General features: G+C 38.7%; 1 protein-coding gene across 2 annotated transcripts in view; it reads right to left on the reverse strand.

Moving 5' to 3' along the window:
* Nucleotides 1-412: 412 nt before the first annotated feature.
* Nucleotides 413-20,898, reverse strand: part of arid5b (AT-rich interaction domain 5B) — a 134,027-nt gene continuing 113,541 nt past the window's right edge. For both annotated transcript variants that reach the window (XM_077206109.1, XM_077206107.1), the window contains exons 10-11: nucleotides 9,814-10,009; nucleotides 413-3,988 (exon numbers count right to left, since the gene is read on the reverse strand). In XM_077206109.1, coding sequence (XP_077062224.1) covers nucleotides 1,919-3,988; nucleotides 9,814-10,009 — 2,266 coding nt within the window. In that variant the 3' untranslated portion in view covers nucleotides 413-1,918. The remainder of the gene's footprint in view (nucleotides 3,989-9,813; nucleotides 10,010-20,898) is intronic.

A 20,898-nucleotide genomic window follows, 5' to 3' on the forward strand; every position in this document is an offset into this window, starting at 1 on the left:
GGTGAATAACGTCTATGACTTTCTTTCTTTTGTGAAACACAAAATTAGATATTTTGAAGAACGTGCACAATGTTCTTTCCCATACAATGTAAGTTTTAAGGGATAGATCACCCAAAAATGGTGAATTCTGTCATCATTTTCTCATCATGTATGTAACTGTTTTGTCCATACAGTAAAACACTGGACCTCACTGACTTTAATTATACAAACAAAAAACACTAAAACATATTTAAAAATATCTCCTATGTTCGACAGATGAAAAAAAACCGTATACTGGTTGGAACAACATGAGTGATTAAATAGTGACAGAATTTTAATTTTTGTGTGAATTATCAATTTAAGTTGGCTAGTATTTGTGTTCAAAATATACAATATCTTTGCAAATAGTGCGAAAACATACGTGGATAAACCGTTTTCTTCTATTAAGTTATAAAACTGTTTATTACTCATTACAAAATGTTACATAGCAACCTTGAGTGTTACTCCAAACATTGTTGAAGTAAATACATTTCTTGAAGTTTAGTTTCTACTACTAATACATCAAAAAAACTAAAAACAAACAAACAAAAAACAATATAATTGATTACCCCTAGGAGTACTGTGTTGCTTTTCAAAATGTCTCTGTACTTTCCCAAAATCTTTTGTGCAAAGAAATCATGCTTACTTTAATTAAAATTCTTTTATGGCAAGTGTTACACTTAATTTAATACAGACGCAAATTTGACTGCTGTCAGCACTTACAGACCTAAAATTCAATAACAATAACTAAAACAAATTTTAACTGTTAACTATCCTTAAACAGAAAATGATGGAAAAGCCTGTGTGTGCTTAAGTGCTCGTAGAATGTTTTTCCCCAAATGCAGTTTTAAATTTCAGTTGCATCTCCTGATAAAAGTCCTCTGAGTAAACGATCACAAGTGTACACCAGCAAATACAAAACTCACTTTCTGATACTTAAGTAGTCCTGCATTTTATCCTTTCACCATCCCGAAATCGCTCTTTAGCCCCGCAGTTCAGAGCAGTCAGAAATTACAGTAGCGAGTGAACATGATACAAAATGCGTTCAGTCTGTGAAGGTTATGTACAAGCACCTCAGTCCTACATTTGACAAACACATTCCACATTGCTCTGTTGAACAGGAACGAGTTTGGCTGGGTATGAGAGGAGCTGAAAGGGAGGTCAGCAGACAGTGGTCAAATAAGCTTGCGAAGCCTATCTCACAATGTATCACTGACATTTAAGATTCCTTCAAGGAAAGCTTAGTTAGTTTTATTTACATGTAACTGTGTAACACACCGAACTGCAATACTCTGGTCTCTTTTGCGTCTTTATCAAATGTGATATCTCATTGCTTAACCCTTGTAGGATTGAAAAATAAACAAACTACCACACTGTTGCATTTAAAAAATAACAACAACAATAGCAACAAAAAACGTACAGTCAAGAGTAATGTGAAAAGGTCCAACAGTTACCCAGGTAGCTCTTGCATTATCGTATCGATAGTGTTTCAGACAAAAGAGCTCTCAGATTGGACTGAAATAGCACTGTTGCATTGCACTGATTTGTCACTCGACTTTCCTTTGGATGCCTCTGTGGACATCATACCCATCTCCACTTGGGCACCTGTGCCAAGGCAACATGTTTTCAAACAAGACAACTGACACTTTCAAACAGTGCGGTGGGAACAAGCCACAATCAGCCCAGTTGGCCCGTGTTCAAAGAAATGTGCAAATCATAAACTTGAGTGGCAAGAAGGTAATTAACAGAAATAACTGCTCCCGGGTTAAAGCGTTTATAAAACACTGCTATTCGTTGGATACATAGTGTGACCATGCTTGATGGGATTTTAAGGGGAGCATCAATTCTGAGTTAAGTATGGGCTGGGCACATCCGGCCAGGGAATATAAGACTGCATCACCTAGGAAAGTTTAGTGCTGGGGTGCACTGAAGAGAGTTGAGGGGGACTGAAAGCTGGCTGGGGGTGAAGGGCCGACATGGGGTAGAGGCCAGGGTGCAGAATGTCCCCGTATGAGGTGCCCACTTGGTGCCTGTACATGTGGGTGGGATTGGCGGCCAGGAATTGTCTTTGCATCATTAAGGAATGAATGGCGAAGGGGGGCATGTATGGTGACAGAACAGCCTGGTTCTTCAAGTACTGCAGTGGATGGGAGTAACTTGGGGTGACGTGGGAGCCCAAGCTCTCACACATGTCCTGGACCTGAGATACAAATGTCCCTGGATACAGCCCTTGGAATAGGTGAGAGTGTAAGGGGATCTTGTGGCCCTCTGAAATGTAACTATTGATGTGCACTGCGTGAGCAGGTTCTGCTGGCTTCATAGACTCACTGTCAGCTTCTGGCGTCCTTGGTTTCCCCGGGCCGTCTCTTTGTGTCGAGCAGTGCAAGGGTGTCACAGCCCGGATCTTCTTCTCCGATGGTCCGTTCTCCAAATCCTCAACGCTCCTTTTCAGTGGCCGTGCTGTGCAAATATTCTGTGTGCTGCTTTTTGCACTCAGAATGGGCCGAGCCATCTCATCGATCTTGTGGCTCAAGGTCTCTTCTCCTCTGCCGTTGTGTGATTTCTCCAGAACTTTTGAGTGAGATTCGGTTACCTTTTTAGATGCGGACACGGTCATGGGAGGAACACGACAGGCCCTGGGATGGTAATCTATGCTTGAGCTCTGACTGTTGCCTGCTTGAAAGAGAGGAGAGTTTTTAATGTCCTGTTGCATTGTGGGATGTGGTATGCCAGTGAGAGAGGATGATGAAAGAGGCAGTTTGTGAGGAGAGGATTTTGGGAGACTCAAATCAGTTGGTTGCTCCTCTGTTACCCTTTCTGCAGGAGGTCCCTTTTCTTTCTGACTAAGCCGGGCACAGAAATTCAAACCCACATTGTCGGGATGCTGACTTAGGGGGAAACCCTGGGCGGTCTCACAGTCTCGAGGGTAAATGTCTCTGCTAAGATACTTGCTTATCTGCTCCTTGCTCAGGTGGTGCTCAGTTTGTCGGCAGAGATTCTGTAGGTGTGGTGAGGAGTAAAAGTCACTCAGGAAGCTGGGAGCCTTGCCAGGACGAGGCATCTCAGCAGATTTCTCCATGCTGGAAATGGGGTCGGCTCTCATAATGTACGGCTCTCTTATCGGGGTAGGCTGTGACTGGGGTATTGGTTCTCCCTCACCAACCCCGTCTTTCTGAAAGCCCTCTGTTGAGGACCTCCTGTCCTCACTAACCCTGGACTTGATGCTATGAGCATGCTGAATAACTGATGGTCGTTTGATCACCATGTTTGTCTCTGCAGTGGAAGAAGCATGGGAGCTCTGCTGTCCAGCAGATGAGTATTCTGTACTACCGCTGGATAACCCCCTACTGACCAATGGAGGTGGAGGTCCATATGGGTAATTATTAAGCAGTCCTGTTCCACTGACTTGGGACAGCATCTTCTTCTTAGCTAATGGGGACATGATGCCAGGATTACCCCTAGGGTAGATGAGAGGATTAAAATTGAAGCATGCTTCTTCCTTTTTAGTAGGCTCGGCCCTTTCAGGTGGGATTTCAGGAGATGTGACAGGTTTCTGCTTAATGGTCGGAAGCACCATTCCCACCTGGTTTAGGCCCTCTTTTGGCCTAGACTGTTCAATGTTTGCAAGGGCCCCTGGAGGTACCTTGTATTCCAGCATCCCATGCTGCCATTGGTCCGGTGTGTGAGAGTTGGGGAGAGGATGACTGTGGTGCAGCGGCAAGGCAGCAACAGGAAACACGTCACAATCCTCTGACTTGAGTGGTGCATCATCTTGTGGAAGTGAGGGCAAAATATTCCCATTTACATGCTCATATGCATTGTGGAGCACAGGTTGATCTTCATCCTTGATTACTAGCTGCACACCTTCATCTTCAGTAAGAGGACTCTCTGCTTCTCTGTCCATCGGGGTTAGAGTCAGGGACTGTTGGCCATCCTGCTTCTCCTGGAGCTGTTCCGTGTCGTCCATCCCCTACAGACACATAGAAACAATACTTAATGGCACAATAAAACTAAGAATATTGACAGGCATACATTTCTAACACCGTTACACCCACACATAAGTTAAGCCATATGAAATTCCCACAGGCGATACAACTCTGAACATTTACTAAAAGATGTAGACATTTTGAATTTGTATTTATTTAAAAAATGTTGACCTATAATACATTTGAATATAGCTTACATTGTAGACTTGATCAATTCTCATTTCTGCAGTATTCAGAATGTGAATAGGTAAAACGAGATTGACATGCATGTTATTATTCTGTTATACCTCAAAGTAAGTTTCAAGGTCCTTTGAAAGCTTTAAGAGTAGTCTGCTTGTGAGAGGTTCAGCAGTGAGTTTCGAACATGGTATCGATATTATAACCAGTCAGAGAGAGGAGTTCTAACAGCTTTTAGACAGATGGGAGAGGTTGAAAGATAAAATTACAAAATTGATTTATTATCCATGTGTTTGATTTGGACTGTAAAATCTTGTATTTTTAACTTTTGTGTTACTGCTGTAGCGTATCACAACATGGGATTATGTAGCTCAATCACGGACAGTCCTGAAATTTGCATGCAATATGTCAGTCGGCCCAATGCCGGATCATTTTGACTAGGTGGTTTTGGATGTTCTGAATTGATTTTGAGTGCGAGTAAAACAAACCAAGTCATATAGCATAAACCATACAAACAAACTTGCTGAAGAATGCTGTAAGTTAAGCATCTACATGCTAATGGCCAAAGTCTTTTGCAAGACACGCAGAAGTTGTGTGCATCCACAGATGACCTTACGCTTAATGCGTACCAGTAGCTGAGGTGCAGGTTTAAAGCTGATACCTCAATGCTTTCCCCATGCAAAAATCTCTTCTGTCCCTTTTTAACACAAATGAGATAGAGGATGAGGCTGTGTAAGCTTTCCATCATTTCAGAGCTGAACAAATCAATTCCAAAATCCTCTAAATGCAGTCTGCTTAAATGAGAGTAGAAAACAGAGTCAGCATGATTGCATAAAAGAGACAACCGATACCTGCTGCCATCCCCGTGATCCAGAGCATGATGGAAGTTTTGCACTTTGGACAAACTTCACATGTCTCTAATGAGCAGATGCTTTCCGGAACTTCAGAGTGGTGACAGCGGTGCAGAAGAGAGGCATGCACCGCCCATCTATTCATTATCAGTGTTGGAGGAAGAGATGCACAGATGTTTGACATCAGCTGGTGTCAAATAAAAGGCTGCCTCATCCCTTTCACTCTACTTCCTCACTCAAGCAAAATGAATGTGTAACTACATGTGAATAATCGCATGTTCATACACCACATTACATAGAGATAAATAGCTTGTCCCAGCTTGTTTTTGTAGACTTGAAAATAGAATGATTGCCTTGAACTACTATCTGACAGCTTTTGAGCACAATTTTATAGTAATTAATACAGAATGTCCTAATTTTAAAATTGTAACAATTATAGTTTGTTATTATTTTCTGTTTGCATTTTAATTCTATTTCAAGTTTTGGTGGTTGTATTGTGTTTTGCCATTTTTATTAGTTATATTTTTTTTAACTTAACTTTTTTTTTAGAGACCGGGGACAGTTGCAACACTTTTTGCATTTGGCTCTGTTACTCAGAGACGGTTTGGATTAAACACAGCAATTGTTTATACAATAAACTTACATCTGTCTGTTAATAGTCTAAACCATTTAAATATAATCACAGAATCTACATTTTTCACAATTTGCATTTGAATGTAAGGAGTCAGATGTTGCAACTGACCCCGGGCCCGGGGACAGTTGCAACATTGTTTGGGGATGGTTGCAACATGCTACAAATACAATATATGTCAGTGTTAGCAAAATTATTATTATCAAAAATGCAAGTTATAATAATATTACAGTGTTATTTATTAATCAGCTTTGATTAGATGACAATTATAGATTTATCTAGATGAGTAGGCCTTATGTGCAGATATGTGCAGAGTGGGGGAGGGCATCCAATTGAGCATGTGCAGTGTGAGTGTCATCACTCTACCTTGTTTCTGATTGGAGAAAAATGACATGTTGCAACCATCCCCTGTTGCAACTGTCCCCGCGCTCCCCTACTAATTTTACAAATTTTGGTAGCACTTCATTTTACAGTCCTGTTCCGCATGTACATACTATGTACTTATAGCAATTATAATAACTGAGTTCTAACTAGGTAATAACCCTAAACCTACACCTAACCTTAACCTATGTAGCTACAGTACCTTATATATTTCTTACACTGTAAGTACACATACTGTAAAATAACATGTAACCCTAATTATTATTCCAGTTTAAGTTTAAAAAAAATATATATTTAAATTACTATATCATTTCATATAAATACATTTAACTTTTAAATACTTAGGACATGTGCTCTATGGTACATGGGTATAGAGTAATGATATTTTGGTAGTGATAACTGAATCAGAGCCGGCGGCAGAAACAAATCAATGGACGGCATTTAATAGTCTTGGGGAGGGCCTTATTATGACATCCAATAAATTGGAGGGGGGGCTGCTTATATGCGTTAATGAGGCACACTAGCACACGCACGCAAGGTCTCGCGCTCTCTACCTCTCTGCCGTGCGCGCTGTTTGAACGTATATTCACGTAGACTTTCGAAAACCGAGACATATTCATCGTAGCCTTTCGAAAACCGGGACATATTCACATAGCCTTTTGAAAACCGGGACATTCAGTGTCCCGGGAGAGTTTATAAATTTCCCGGGACAGGTTGTTAAAAAGAAGAACAATCCCGGAAAAACCGGGACGGGTGGCAACACTAGCTACAACAGTTTCACAGCGATTTCAATATCCTAACTACAATTAGCCTATTGCCCAATCATATTTCGGCTATCATGAGATATCATGTTACAGTTATAGCCTTGGTCTGCATTGTTCCGTGAACACAGCATGCTATAAGCCAACTTCCTATAATAACAGCCAAATAGTCACAAATCTCAAGTTAAGGATTAAATCAACCACGCATAATCATCTACGACGCACTCACACACATATTGCATATCAGTGTCAAATGCATAATTTACACCAGGTGCAACGAAGAGTAATAAAACCAACTGGCCTACTCACGTTCTTAATACAGCTGAAGTCGACGTTTTTGGGATTGGAATCTCCTCGTGAGTTTCTCTTTCCATTCGTTTCTGAATAGGCAAAACCGAGCACGTCGCTTCGCTATAACTTTACCGAGACGCTGCGGTCAGAGCGGCTCAGCGGAAAACCCCTTTTTTGTAAACAATCAGTCAAACTTCCGGGAGTTTTTTTTATAAGATTATGAGTCAAACATTGCACTTAAATACACATCGATAAATATATAAATACTGCACGTAAATTATTATTATTATTAAAATAATTTATTAAATGCAAAATGGATGGAGGGGGGGCACAGGAGCTCAGTAGGCGGGCCCGGCCCCCAAAAGCCCGCCCATAGCGCCGGCCTTGAACTGAATGTGTGGTGACAACACTAGGGGCACTATTTAAAGCACATGGTCTAAAGTGCATAGTGCAAGTGCACTTAGTGCGTGTCCGAATCCACCTTTGCTAGTTTAACGACGGGAAAAATGGTCGGAAAGGGTTGTCCCTATTCTCTTAACGAGTAATGGGTGTGTTCTGGGCTTTACGTGCAATAAACCAATTCAAGTCTCATCTCCCATTCCCTTTAAATGCCAGTTGCGCTTGCACCATGGCGGATTCGCTATTTACATGACGGAATTTGATAGTGGAAAGACTGAACGCTTCTCCAGAGAGGAAACTGATCTGCTCTTGCGCGAGGTTAAAGCGCGCAAGCAGACTATCTACGGGACAAGCCGGATTCCACCATATCTTTATGTACACAATAATAATCTTTTACATTGTAATCCTTTTATTTTTAATATTTGGCTGGTTTGTGTGCAGCTGCGTCCCTGTGTGTGGAAAAAGCAGAGTACGCTCGTGTTGGACCCACCTATAGGTGCACATTACAAACGCGCTCTTTAAATAACACAAAAAATATTGCCTTTAGACCAGGTTTCAGTTTGTCAATGGCGTCGTCTATTTAAGTTCCCTCAAAATAGCAACGCGCCAACAATGCGCCTGAACACACCTCGTTTTCAGACCAGCACGCTCATGGGCGCACAAATGGGCGCAAAAGCATTTGCTATTTAAATAACGTGGCGCAGGACGTGAAAATGATAACTGCGTCTGGCTGAAACTAGCAAAAAAAAAAAACTCACGTCGCTGCATTGAGCCGGGTGTATGATAGGGCCCTAGCTCACAAATCACATATTCACTGTAAAGTCGCTTTCCAAGTAACTATTTAAGACCTAAGATTTAAACCTTTGACACTAGGGGTCGCTCTGTCTATCGCCCTTTAGACACTTGTACAAGTTAGCAGGAAGGTCTTTGGAGCCACAAGCAGCCAGTGACTAGCAGGCAAAATTACCCAGCTGTAATGTGGCGTGACTGCCCGTTGGCTCAGCGTGTGTCATTCAATAGCCTTGATTGTATTTGTTGCCTGAGGAAGGACTGATTTAACAGTGCTTACAATGCTCTGATTCTTACCAGAGCAACGCGCCTATATTTGTAACATGCCCTGATTATACTCTACTGACATGCAGGCCCCCGAAACAACTCCCAGCATCTCTCTCTCCAAATATTCTCCCCAAGATCTATAACTCTACTTTAAGTGTTTTTTCCTCCTTTCTGCGCTCCAGTCTTGTCATATCGGCTCTGCCTCAAACAGAGAATTCCATTTTCATTTTCTGCCTTGTACAATGTTCAATCAATTATCTGGAGAGGCCTTTCAAATTACACAACATACCAGACAGATGAGCTAGGCATGCAGCTGGAAAAGAACCTACAACAGCCCTTTTTGTTTCCACACTATAACCTATTACTCATTTCATGTGAGGTAGAAATGAATACGGACTTCGTAACGGCTTTGAAATGTGTCTAAATTTGACAATTCGAGAGAATTTTTCAAACAGCCCTTTCATCTTTGTAATCATTTGCTTATTCATGTGAAAATAATAACTCAATTTTCATTCCCTTCCACAGCCGTGCTCTCCTTTTTCATATGTATGCTTAACTGGAGAGACATTTGCAAATCACCATGGATTTATTGGCTTCCAAGGATAAAAATAAGCCCACGGTTTCTATAAGAACACAAATGTGGCATGTAGTGCATATTGGATTCTAAGATGTTATAGGAAAACATTTCCACCACAGCAGCTCTGTGCACAAAAAGGTCTTGTCGATAAAAAAAAAAGGGAGCACTGTCATGATTTCCCCCACAATTCATCTTCAAATTGATTTGTGGACAACTCTCAGAAGGAGCTTATGGAAAAAGGAACTGTAAGGGAAACCTCATGCTCTGCAGTCCAGAGATACACCGAAAATAACAGAATCGGGCACAGCGTATAAATCACCTGGAGTTAGTCAGGCAGACAAATAGCATTTGATTTCCATGCAGTCAGAGCTTCCAAAACAGCCCTAATAATTATGTTAAAAGCAGCTGCTCCTGACAGTACTATTCTCACACGCTTGTCACAGCTTATTTGTTGAGGAGAGGAAAAGCACCCAGCTTGAAGTGGTCTGTCATGGTTCTTCTTCCAGACAACCTTTTAGCATGTATAGTATCTGTATTATTATTGTGCATTTACTGCATTGGATTCTATGACAGCGCTTAGAAACCTATGGTAGAAATGTGGCCTTCTGGGCTGGAAGAGTGTTAATATGCCAGAATGTAAATTCTCCGTGTTGCTTTTAAACAGATTAAACACTTAAAGACTGACCAGCTCTGGGACTTTAGCTGAGATGTCCATTTCGTTCCGAGGCACCGGTTTTTGTTCATCCTTAGGGCGCTTGATGGCCATTATCTTTGTTTTGACAATGGCCTCCTGGACACTGCCCTCCTGTTTGCGGGGTTTGACCGGCGGAAGGGGCTTGTCCTCCTCTCCTTTAGTAAACCTCTCATAGGGTAGGATGAGCCTGAGGAAAAGGAGGAAGTGATACAGGTTTAGTGGAATCAGACCGATTCGTCATCTGTTTGCACTTCTATTACTATACACATTCCTGTCTTCTTCCTCAACTGATACAAAATAATAACTGATAGCATTGTTTCCTGTTGGCTTTATTTGTTATCCTAGACAAACTATGGAATTGACTCATGCATGACATGAAACAAAAGAAATGTCTGCTTCCTATAAACCGATGTTACTGAAAATGTTTTTGGTTACAATAGATGGCTGTTTCTTCATATGGGCACTTTTGGCCCTGTGGACTTATACGAATTATATTCCCTTAAAACACCTCTTATTTTATTTTATTTTATTCTGTTTACTAAACTTCTTTTTAACCAACATGAACAAATGTAATTTCCACAACATCTCAAATCCCCATTGAATATATGTGGAATAAATTACATTATAAACGTACTGCTATGGCTAATTTCCCTAATTAAATGATTTTTTGCATACTTTTACAAAATAGTTTTGTGAAATGGCATATAATATTGACTGAAAAGTAAATAGTAATGTTTTATTACTAAAAATAAAATAAATAGCTTTAGAGTATAATATTTGAAAGTCGGCGTGAAATGAAAATTTTACCCTATTTTTTAAATGCATGTTATTGATCTTGTAAACAATGTGCTGAATTGTTTTTTAACCATGATTTTTTTTTCTTTTTCTAATGGTCTGTTATACTCGGATGTACACCACGATATGAAAGAAAAGATCAGTTGCTCCTTTCGTTTCATTGCACTTTAAGATAGAAACTCTTGGTCAAGGGTTACAAAATAACATTTATGTAAAAAAGGCCCAAATAAATAAGTCATGTTAAAAGTTTCCAAGACAGTTTAAAGTTCAAATTTGTAAGTATTAGTAGAAAAATCAGCAAATGGGACATAAAAGTGCCTGTAGTTGAAGGAACACCCAGCTATGAACACTTGAATGAATGATTACACAAGCAAATGCCTAACCACAATGAGGCAAATATGGGACAAATTGTGGATAATGGGCTTGATCCTAATGAAAATGTACCTTTTTCTGTATTGCACCACATCATGTCAGATCAGCACCATCCAGAAAACTAAGACAGAAGACTAATGAAATCAAAGCCAAGATGACAGCAGATATGAAATTATGATTTACTTGAGAATGTTATTGACGATGGAGGTACACAGCAACATGATCTGCCTTTCTACTCTTGTAGCTTGTAAGTTTTTAGAATGTGTCTGATGTGATTAATGAGTCAGGCTGGGAACTGTTGAAGGCATGCGGAATTAGAAATATCAACTGTAATACGCCAGCTGTAATCCAGTACATTTCACATCTTGTGCATCACGATACACAAATGAAAAAAAAAATGAAAGAAAGTGGAATCCATCAACATGATGGAGACCGCTAAATGCAAAATACTGCTCTATTACAATTATATTATTAAAGTTGTTGTTTTTTTTGGCTTCATTTTCCCCGTAATTCTCTTTTTCATTCTTTCCATTCCTGTTTAATAAGATCCGTTGGTATCTCAAGAGGGATTTATCTCCTCTAGTTTGTAGCAGTGTGTTTACTCAACGGCGGGATGTTCGGGGCTCTCGGAGGCGGGACGCATTGAGCACGCTCAGACAGGGGCTGTGCGGGAAAACTATGCCGGCTGAGGTTTGGCGTCCGGCCAGCGGCAAAGCTAAGCAGGAGCCCAGAGGGAACATTCATCTTCAGATCCCATTACCAAAAGAGTTTAAACATGTTACAGCTGCTAAAAGTGGAAAACGGCTCGGTCCGCGCAGTCAAATCAAAATAGCAGGCAGCTGCCAAATACTTGATTCCCACTGTAATGTTTCACTTCATGTTTACATAATGGAGGTATAATAATGCACACAATGACTTATCTTGTTCGCAGCTAATCCTCAGAAATCTCCCTCGTCTGGAACTAAAGGAGTTTTTTTTCCCCCTCAAACCCCCATAGAGTCCTTAGTGAGCTTTAAGCTGGTCTTATGACAGCCTCATTTCAAAGTGCAAAAAACAATGTTATATTTACCTAATATTCTCTTCCGATTGGTGGAGAGATAATTGGTATCAGATGTGACTGTTTAAACTTGCCTATTTATGTCTGAGTACTTTTCTTATGTGAGAGAGAGTTGAGATAAGAATGGAAATAGCCCTCTGTCACAAGGTGAGAAGTCAGGGAATAAATCATGACGAATATCCCCACTCCTCCTTGCCACATGGCCATTTATGGGAATAACAAGTCACCGTTCCCTTCCCATCTCAGTTCACAGAGGGGGGAAACAAAACTGTAGAAAATCTTTCCTTACAAGTAAGGCTGTGGAGTGTTTCCTCAGAGGAAAATGTTTTTAAGAGGTTGAGAGGGCGTCTGTGAGATTAGAATTTTTTGTTATTTTCATTGAGCTCAGCAGCTGGCAGATAGACAGCAGTAAAACTCTATTTCATGCAGCCGGTGACGGGCACAATGCCAAGAGCAGGAAATATGCAATTAAACGTCCCTTTATATGAGAGAGAGAGATAGAGCAAAGTAAACACGATGATTTTGTTTTAACATTGGTAGGGATACAGATACACACACACCGCTAATTCTGCAGTCTTTATGTATTCAAGGTTTTCCTTGCCAATCTTTAGGGTATTATGGCTGGATCTATACAAAAATGATGGCTTGGATACAACACCAGCCCTCTTGTTCCTCTGTATTGATACTAAAATGATACCTTAGGCAATAAATAAAATGCCTCAGGTGACAGATAAAATAAAACGTCAATAATATACATCAATCACAAATGTTTTGCTGTTTGTGAACAGATCAGAACAATCAGTTCTTTTGAAAGCAAAGAAAACAAAACGATATGAAAGTGTTCTGTAATTCATTTTGATGACACATGTAATGTTTAGATTTCATGCATTTTGAGCTTTGATGACAACCAAATACTCCATAGAAAGAGTGCAAAATGTTTTATACCTCTGGCTAGCGGTTAAAAAACAAAAAAATTATGCAATTTGTAAAAGGACACTGTTTTGGTTTTGCTTCGGCTCTGCGTGACTGAGCGGATAAATATGCAAATTTATCTGTTCAATAAAATACCTTACCAACCTTTTGAGTCATAAAAATGCCATCTCGTCATTTTAACCAAATCCTTCAGCTCTTGCCATCTACGAAAAGCAAAGCCAATGTTGATTCTTGTTTTATTACGAGCTCTTTCGTGTTCTCTCTTTGCCAGCAGACTCTCCTCGGTTCTGGGTTTAAAAAAACAAAAACGTGTGATTCCCCTGAGCAGGCATGTGATCAGATAAAGACAAAACGAAGGAAACCCTGATCACGCCCCCCCTCCCCCGCAGGGAATTATTAATAATTTATCAAATTAAAAAAGAAGTAGCTTATATTGCAATAATACAGGCTATTGTACTATAAAAAAATTAAATAAAAAAATCGACTATTTAATATCCATGATATTTTAGATTATAATACAATATAAAGTATGATTTAATAGAAGTATTAATAGTTATTATTCAAATATGAATATTAATAATAATAATAAATTAATTTATACTTTAAGTATTATTAATTTATTTTACAGAACAACAGTAAAATTACAATATTAACACATTTATGGTTGTCTTCCTTTCTTTGTTAAACCTGAAACTGAAAACGCAGTGCTGTTACAGTACTCAATATATTTATATAATTACACAGAGGTGTCAAGTAACGAAGTACAAATACTTCGTTACATTACTTAAGTAGAAATTGTGGGTATCTATACTTTACTTGAGTAATTATTTTTCAGCCAACTTTTTACTTCTACTCCTTACATTTTCACGCAATTATCTGTACTTTCTACTCCTTACATTTTATAAATAGCCTCGTTACGTCAAATATTGATTTGCGGATAGCCGTTTTTACAATATAGTAGCCTACTGTAAGACAATCGCGGGATAAGTGGCAATCACGGCATGAGAGAGAGAGAGAGAGAGAGAGAGAGAGAGAGAGAGAGATACTGTGTGTTTGTGTGTGTGTGTGTGTGTGTGTGTGAGAAAGAGAGAGAGAGAGAGAGAGAGAGAGAGAGAGTGTGTGTGTGTGAGAGAGAGAGAGAGAGAGACTTTGTGTTTGTGTGTGTGTGTGTGTGAGAAAGAGAGAGAGAGAGAGAGAGTGTCTGTGTGTGTGTGTGAGAGAGAGCGAGAAAGAGAGAGAGAGAGAGTGTGTGTGTGAGAGACAGCGAGAAAGAGAGAGAGAGAGAGAGTGTGTGTTAGAGACAGCGAGAAAGAGAGAGTGGGAGAGAGAGAGAGAGAGAGAGAGAGAGAGAGAGAGAGAGTGTGTGTGTGTGTGTAACCCTACATTTTAGGATCAAAATATCCCCATAAAGATAGCAATATCCGAAATCCTTGTCGGGATTTTTTTTAAATTTTATTTGAAAACTGCATATAAATCAGACTAAGTGATGTTTTTTGAAAATGCAGAGAGTTATCTGCGATAGGGTTAGTGTAGGGGGGTAGAATACACAGTTTGTACAGTATAATAATCATTGTCTATGGAAAGTCCCTATAAAACATGAAAAAATAACATTGCTTGGTCTGTTGAAATGAGAGGCCTGTTTGATCAAGTTGAAACCTTGTCATCCCAGTCTCATCAGCTGGCCTGAATGAAGTTTCAGTGCACTTAGGACGCTGAAAACATGTCTCAGAGCAATGGTCACAATGACACTTGACAGTATTGCTGTGTGTCGTGTCCAACAGGGCAAACTTGACAGTATTGATGCAAAACATATATGCCAACAGTTAATTTCTGTTAAAGGGATAGTTCACTTATTTAAAAATGAAAATTCTGTCATCATTTACTCACTCTCAAGTTGTTTCAAACCAGATTCTTTCTTCTGCTTAACACAAAAGAAGATATTTTGAAGAATGTCGATAACCAAACAGTTGATGGTAGACATTAGCTTCCATAGTAATTTTTTTTTTCCTACAATGGAAGTCAATGGCTACAATCAACTGTTTGGTTATCGACATTCTTCAAAATATCTTCTTTTGTGTTCAGCAGAGGAAAGAAACTGGTTTGAAACAACTTGAGAGTGAGTAGCCTAAATGATTTTTGTTTTTGGGTAAACTATATCCTTTTAATGAAAGATGCCGACGTGTTTGGCTTTTTTAAAAAGCAAGGAACAAGACAGTATTGCACTATTGCATTGCACTATGAACGGAGTAAAGTTAAGTCTCTTTTAAACTGCCTCCTTGTCTTTATTAGTTACCTGTAACATTACAGAATTAATGAATTAACGTATTGTTAAGGTCAATATATACTAAAAACCTTAATACATTATCCTATTAATTTCCTGATTCCTCCACTTCTGTGGATGTCCCCAGTCCCCACTAATCTCAAAATCAAACCTACGCCCTTAAAGAGAAGTATAAACATATACCATTTCGATGATAACATGCCTCTGAAGTTTGACTTTTTGCACCATTACAATACTTATAGGCAACTAGTCATCATATCTTCCTCTCCATGAAACACATGTTAATGCTCATTAGTACACTCATATGGTTCTTTAATGTATTTGCATTTTACTAAAATGGAAATTGGACTGAAATTCATTTTCTATGGGCATATATGCGGCTGAAACAAGTAGTGCATCCCAAATTTTTCAACATTAACTTTTTAATATAACGTTATAGTCATGGCCTTTAGAAACATGTTGTTTTGAGGAGGTGGTAGTGCCCCTGTGGAGCGCCCTAAGCTTTTGTCCTTAATGGCATTTTTTCTTTGCATTACTTTTACTTTTATACTTTAAGTAGTTTTGAAACCAGTTACTTTTACACTTTTACTTGAGTAAAAAGCTTGAGTTGATACTTCAACTTCTACAGAAGTCTTTTTAAACCTTAGTATCTATACTTCTACTTGAGTAACGAATGTGAAAACTTTTGACACCTCTGTAATTACAACACATACACATTTCGATTTGATGATTTGCACTAAGCCATCTCACATTCTCACCAACCTGCATTGTCAAAATTCATAAAGTACAGCGCTTCCGGGATTTTTACTTGCATTTGGCGCTCTGAACCCTGGCTAATATGCTAAGAGTGTCCCGCAGATGGTGTTGCCGGCTAGTACACAAGATGTACTAGTGTACTAAATGTACTAGAAAACGTAACATTTTGCAGTTTTTATTTAGTAATTGTTTAAGGCTATTTCACGATTTCAATCATCATACAGTAACCAGCACACACTCCCCCACCATACACGTGTCAAAGTAGCCAAGCAACTTTTCACTATTTATGGAAATGACGAGATACACACAGACGAGTACACAAGGTCTAAAATATAAACACTTATAAGAGGCTTACCATAGTGAAGCAGGGTAAGACAAAAACTCGTTGGGTGTATTGACTCGTTATTTAAATGTTGTTAATTTTGAACAAAAAAAGTTAGTGTACCTTTAAATTCCAAGCTTGATGAAAGGGAATGTAATTTTTATATGTAATTTGATTACATAAAATAATGTTAAATGTAAAACATTATACTTATATTATATTTGCTTGTTCGTTTATATTTTTTCTGCATTGTTGCCTAAAATTTTGTGTGCAATGAAGTATAAAATAACAATTTGACAGTGAATGAAAACACGACACACAATAGTTATATTAGATTCAGTAGTTATATTACATGCAATCCCCAAAAGCTGCCAGACAGAAAGCACATCAAGGACAGGAAGTAGGTGTTGCAAGAAAAGACCAAGACCACTGACAGGGCCGGCCTTCAAAATAAAAATAAACAATTGGAAAAAGGAAAACACACCATTTTGTCACAAATGGTGTGGTGGAATATATTTCCCTGGGAAATGAACCAAGAACCTCTTTGATGGTCTGAACGTGTACTCACTGTGGGAGTACAAATAAAAACTTGAAGTGCCACAAGAGCGATCCATTTACAGGACTATTTCCCCCCATGTGGCTGGAAACGAGGCTCATCCCCCTTCCTGTCCCCATTCCAAACATCTCTACAAAGAATAAATACATCCGTGAACCCGAGTTTAACCGAAAAGGACTGCTGCCAGTAATGTGCGAGTGTCATGCTGAGTTTTCTTCCCCATCAGATTTCACTTGTCAGTCCATTACAACTGTCTAAAGCTTCATTGAAGACAGACCACTTCTGAGGCCATGGGATTTCTCTTTACATCTTTTTTCCTTTCTCTTGCTTCTACATGTTTTGTTGACTATATATTATATTTTGGCTCGATAAAAACTTGTACATTTTTCAGCAAATAGAATGATTTTAACACTCACAAAAACATTTGCATCCCCTCTCAGAGCAGCCGCAAAGTCATGAAAACGAATCGGGCTACATTTTGAGATCATAAGCTCTGCTGAAGTTATTTTAGTTCCTCTATTCAGCGCACTGACTGCAATGGTTCATTTTTAGGCCAGATCAACGTGCTTTGCAGCTTTTGGCTGGGCTCAGGTGTTCTCAAAGCTTCTGTTTAAGAGCAGTCCGCTATACTGTGATGCTACTTATTTATATGAGGGCTTTGCATTTACCCATCACCACCTGCAGATTGAGTTGTGCATACACTCGCATACGTATGCCACTTTCCAGGCTTCCTGTTACGGCTCAATCAGAGAAAGCAGATCAGGGATGGAATATTAACAGGGTTTATATTAGAAAATGATAGTTGATGTGCTGCAACGGTACTGCAGCCACATATTTTCTGGCTAAAATAAAAATATTTTATTCATGAATGTCTTATGTGTTGCATTAACTGCTATTTATTTTGGAAATACACTACTGGTCAATTTTTGTATTTTTTATTTTAAATAGAAATCTTTTGTAACATTGTATTATGTATTTACAGTCTCTTTTGATCAATTAACGGATCATTTCCGAATAAAAGTCTTACTTTTAAATGGTAGTGTATCATGTTTACCACAAAAGTACTAAGTATAGCAAAAACTGTTAAGGGTGATTAATTATTAAGCAATGTTTCTTGAGCACCAAATCTGCATATTAGAATGATTTCTGAAGGGTCATGTGACACTGAAGACTGGAGTAATGATGCTGAAAATTCAGCTTTGATCACAGGAATAAATTACATTTTAATAAAATATTAAAAGTTATTTTAAATTGTAATAATATTTAAGACTAAAGACTAAGACTAGCATAAGACAAAAATTCTTTCAAAAACATCTTAATGATTCTAAACTTTGACTAGTGTATGTCCTCAAATTAAGAATAGGAATGAAAAGGAAAGTCCATCAGTACTGTATATGTATGTTCTAAAGTGGTCAGAAATCAAACTTTTAAAGCGCATGTAAACAAACAATGCTACATGTTGTTTGTTTGTTGCAGACCCTCTGCCATGATGGCGTGAAAGAGCTGTTAGAGAACTTTTGTGTCCTTGAGCAAAGTACTTACCACAGATAGCACAGTCAAGTTGAACTAAAAAAAACTGCCTCAACAAATGAATCATTTAGTTTAGAAAACTAGACCTGGGTAATGTGTCACCTTGAGCCTGTTCAAAAGAATCTTATAGACCACAAAGGCAGAAAAAACATAATTTCTAGGGACAAGCACTTTTTATATCCCTTTAAAGTGCTGCAATTAATATGAACACCTGAATTTGTCCACAAAAAAATCAGTCACAATGTGACTTTGCTGTGCTGTCATTAATTCAAATGCATAATTGCTTTTCGAATCGTGAGGAGAATAAAGCTTGCTTTATAATGTGGGCAGATAAGGGCATCACCACAGAGATAGCAGCCTGCTGGAAACCGCGTCGGTATACGCCTGTACGCTTTTGTCTGCACACACTTCTCTCTGTTGGGAAGGCTGCTGAGTGGGTTATAAGATTGTGTTGCAGCACCCATACCCCCCACCCCCCCATCTTTATATAACACTCATTTCCATAATAAGAATCTCAGAGAACGCCGGACCGCTAAAATTAATCATACTTAAAGAACGCAACAATTATACAAAGACCAGCATTTATGCTCCGCCGAGGAGCTGTTTTCCCTGCCACCCTTGCCCGGGGATGTGTTCCACATAAGAGACGTGGGCCACTGGAAAGTGGTGCTTATAAAAATCCAGAGTAAATGCAGATGTGATCGCAGTAACGGAGGCCCGGCTTGCGTAACTGTTACTGGAAGTTGATGTAAACGACGAGTGGTGTGATATTTTCTAGCAGGGTGCTGTAGGAGACGCATTAGAAGATGGTAATCTACAGTTTTGTGTTTTGCAATTTCCTGAACAGCGGTGGCTGGTGGGATTATGGAGGAAGAAGCTGTGCTGAGGTCAGTGGGGCTTTCCTTGCATGGAGAACTGGCATTTCTGCATGTAATAGGGGAACTGTAAGGGACCAGCGCTTGCCAGCCATACAACTTTATTTGCTGAAACCTTAACCGCAACCACATGACCAGGGCGGAACCGAAAACCCTGCCAGCTTGCGGATGAGGACAAGTAAACTTGGTCAATATCAGTCACTGACTAGTATCGAGGGTGTATGCAGTTGCACAGATGGATGGTATTGAAAAGACGCCTTTCTAAATTTGTTCGACAGACCACATTACAACGAATTACTCTGAATATAACGGCTGTAGCTGTGGTGTGAATTGAAACTACTTAGACATTGAATTGAAACTTCTTGAGACATTTAAGGATCAACTTTGTTTCTAGAAGTCCTTAGGAGAATTAAAAAGACACAAATGAGTCAACTGTCGACATACAGTAAGAGTATAGTGCTATGAAAAGAATAAACTCAAATCCTTTAATTTTTTCTTTCAATTTAAATGTAATAATTATTTCAATATTTTTAAATTACTCAACACATTCTCGTTGGGAAAAAGATGCCTCTACCTATATTTTTGCAAAGCGTAAACCTATACATACAATTCACTGCAGTTTCCAGCTGAAATGACCACTAGTGGCTTTAAAACACCAACAACTTATATTAATTTTCATGCATTTATGCATTTCACGCTTTTATGCATTCGTTATGCAGCAAAGTAGCATATTTAAAGCTAGAGACATGAGAAAGCAAACTGTATAGTCATGCAGCCGACAGAAACATATACACATATCAGAAACGCTTTCGGTTCCTTTTTTATCGTCAATGTAATACTTATTTTATTATTTTGATTAGATAACTGCAAGTGTTCTAAAATAGAAGCAAAAAAGTGTCAGAGTATACATACAATATACATATATGTCAATGTTAAATGCTATGGCCTTTGTGTAGATATACAGTAAAGATGGCCATCTGTAAGCATTATATGAAATGGTATCTTATTTTCAATAAGAGTCCATTTGTAACATTAACCAAGGTTAATAAACGTATTGTTCTTTAATTTCAACATTTACTAATATTTTTTTTACATTTTAAAGTTGTTTCTCTTCACTATGAATTAACATAATTGATAAACGTATAATTAATATTTTTATATTTAAAAAGTACAGTACATTTTCATGGTTCAGTACTGTTTTTAAATTTTTGTAATAAATTCAGCACTATTTAATGTGATATGTTTGCTTTCATTCGGTATTATTTTAGAAACTATCGGTTGATTAATCGGTTATCGGTCATCGTGGTCCAACCTAGTTATCGGTAAAATTCTTCGGTCGAGCTCTACAATAACTTATTGTTTTCAAATTGGGAAAGTTCACATTGAAATCTCTGACTTTTGATAGGAGACTTTGGAAAATGGGCAATCTAAGAACAGTTTGACACTTTGAAAAACAAGCGCGCTATTATTGAGTTACTATAATGGAACCAAAAGTGTCATTTAATTTCTGCCAAATTTATCGCTGGTATATATAAAGATGTTCTCTGAAGAGTGAGTCATTCGGGCTGGGAGATATTTTTCCCTTTTCCTTCTAACTCG

This window comes from Siphateles boraxobius, unplaced genomic scaffold (assembly GCF_051911475.1).
Source record: "Siphateles boraxobius isolate OS27281-9 unplaced genomic scaffold, OSU_SipBor_1 55, whole genome shotgun sequence".
Lineage (NCBI taxonomy): Eukaryota > Metazoa > Chordata > Actinopteri > Cypriniformes > Leuciscidae > Siphateles > Siphateles boraxobius.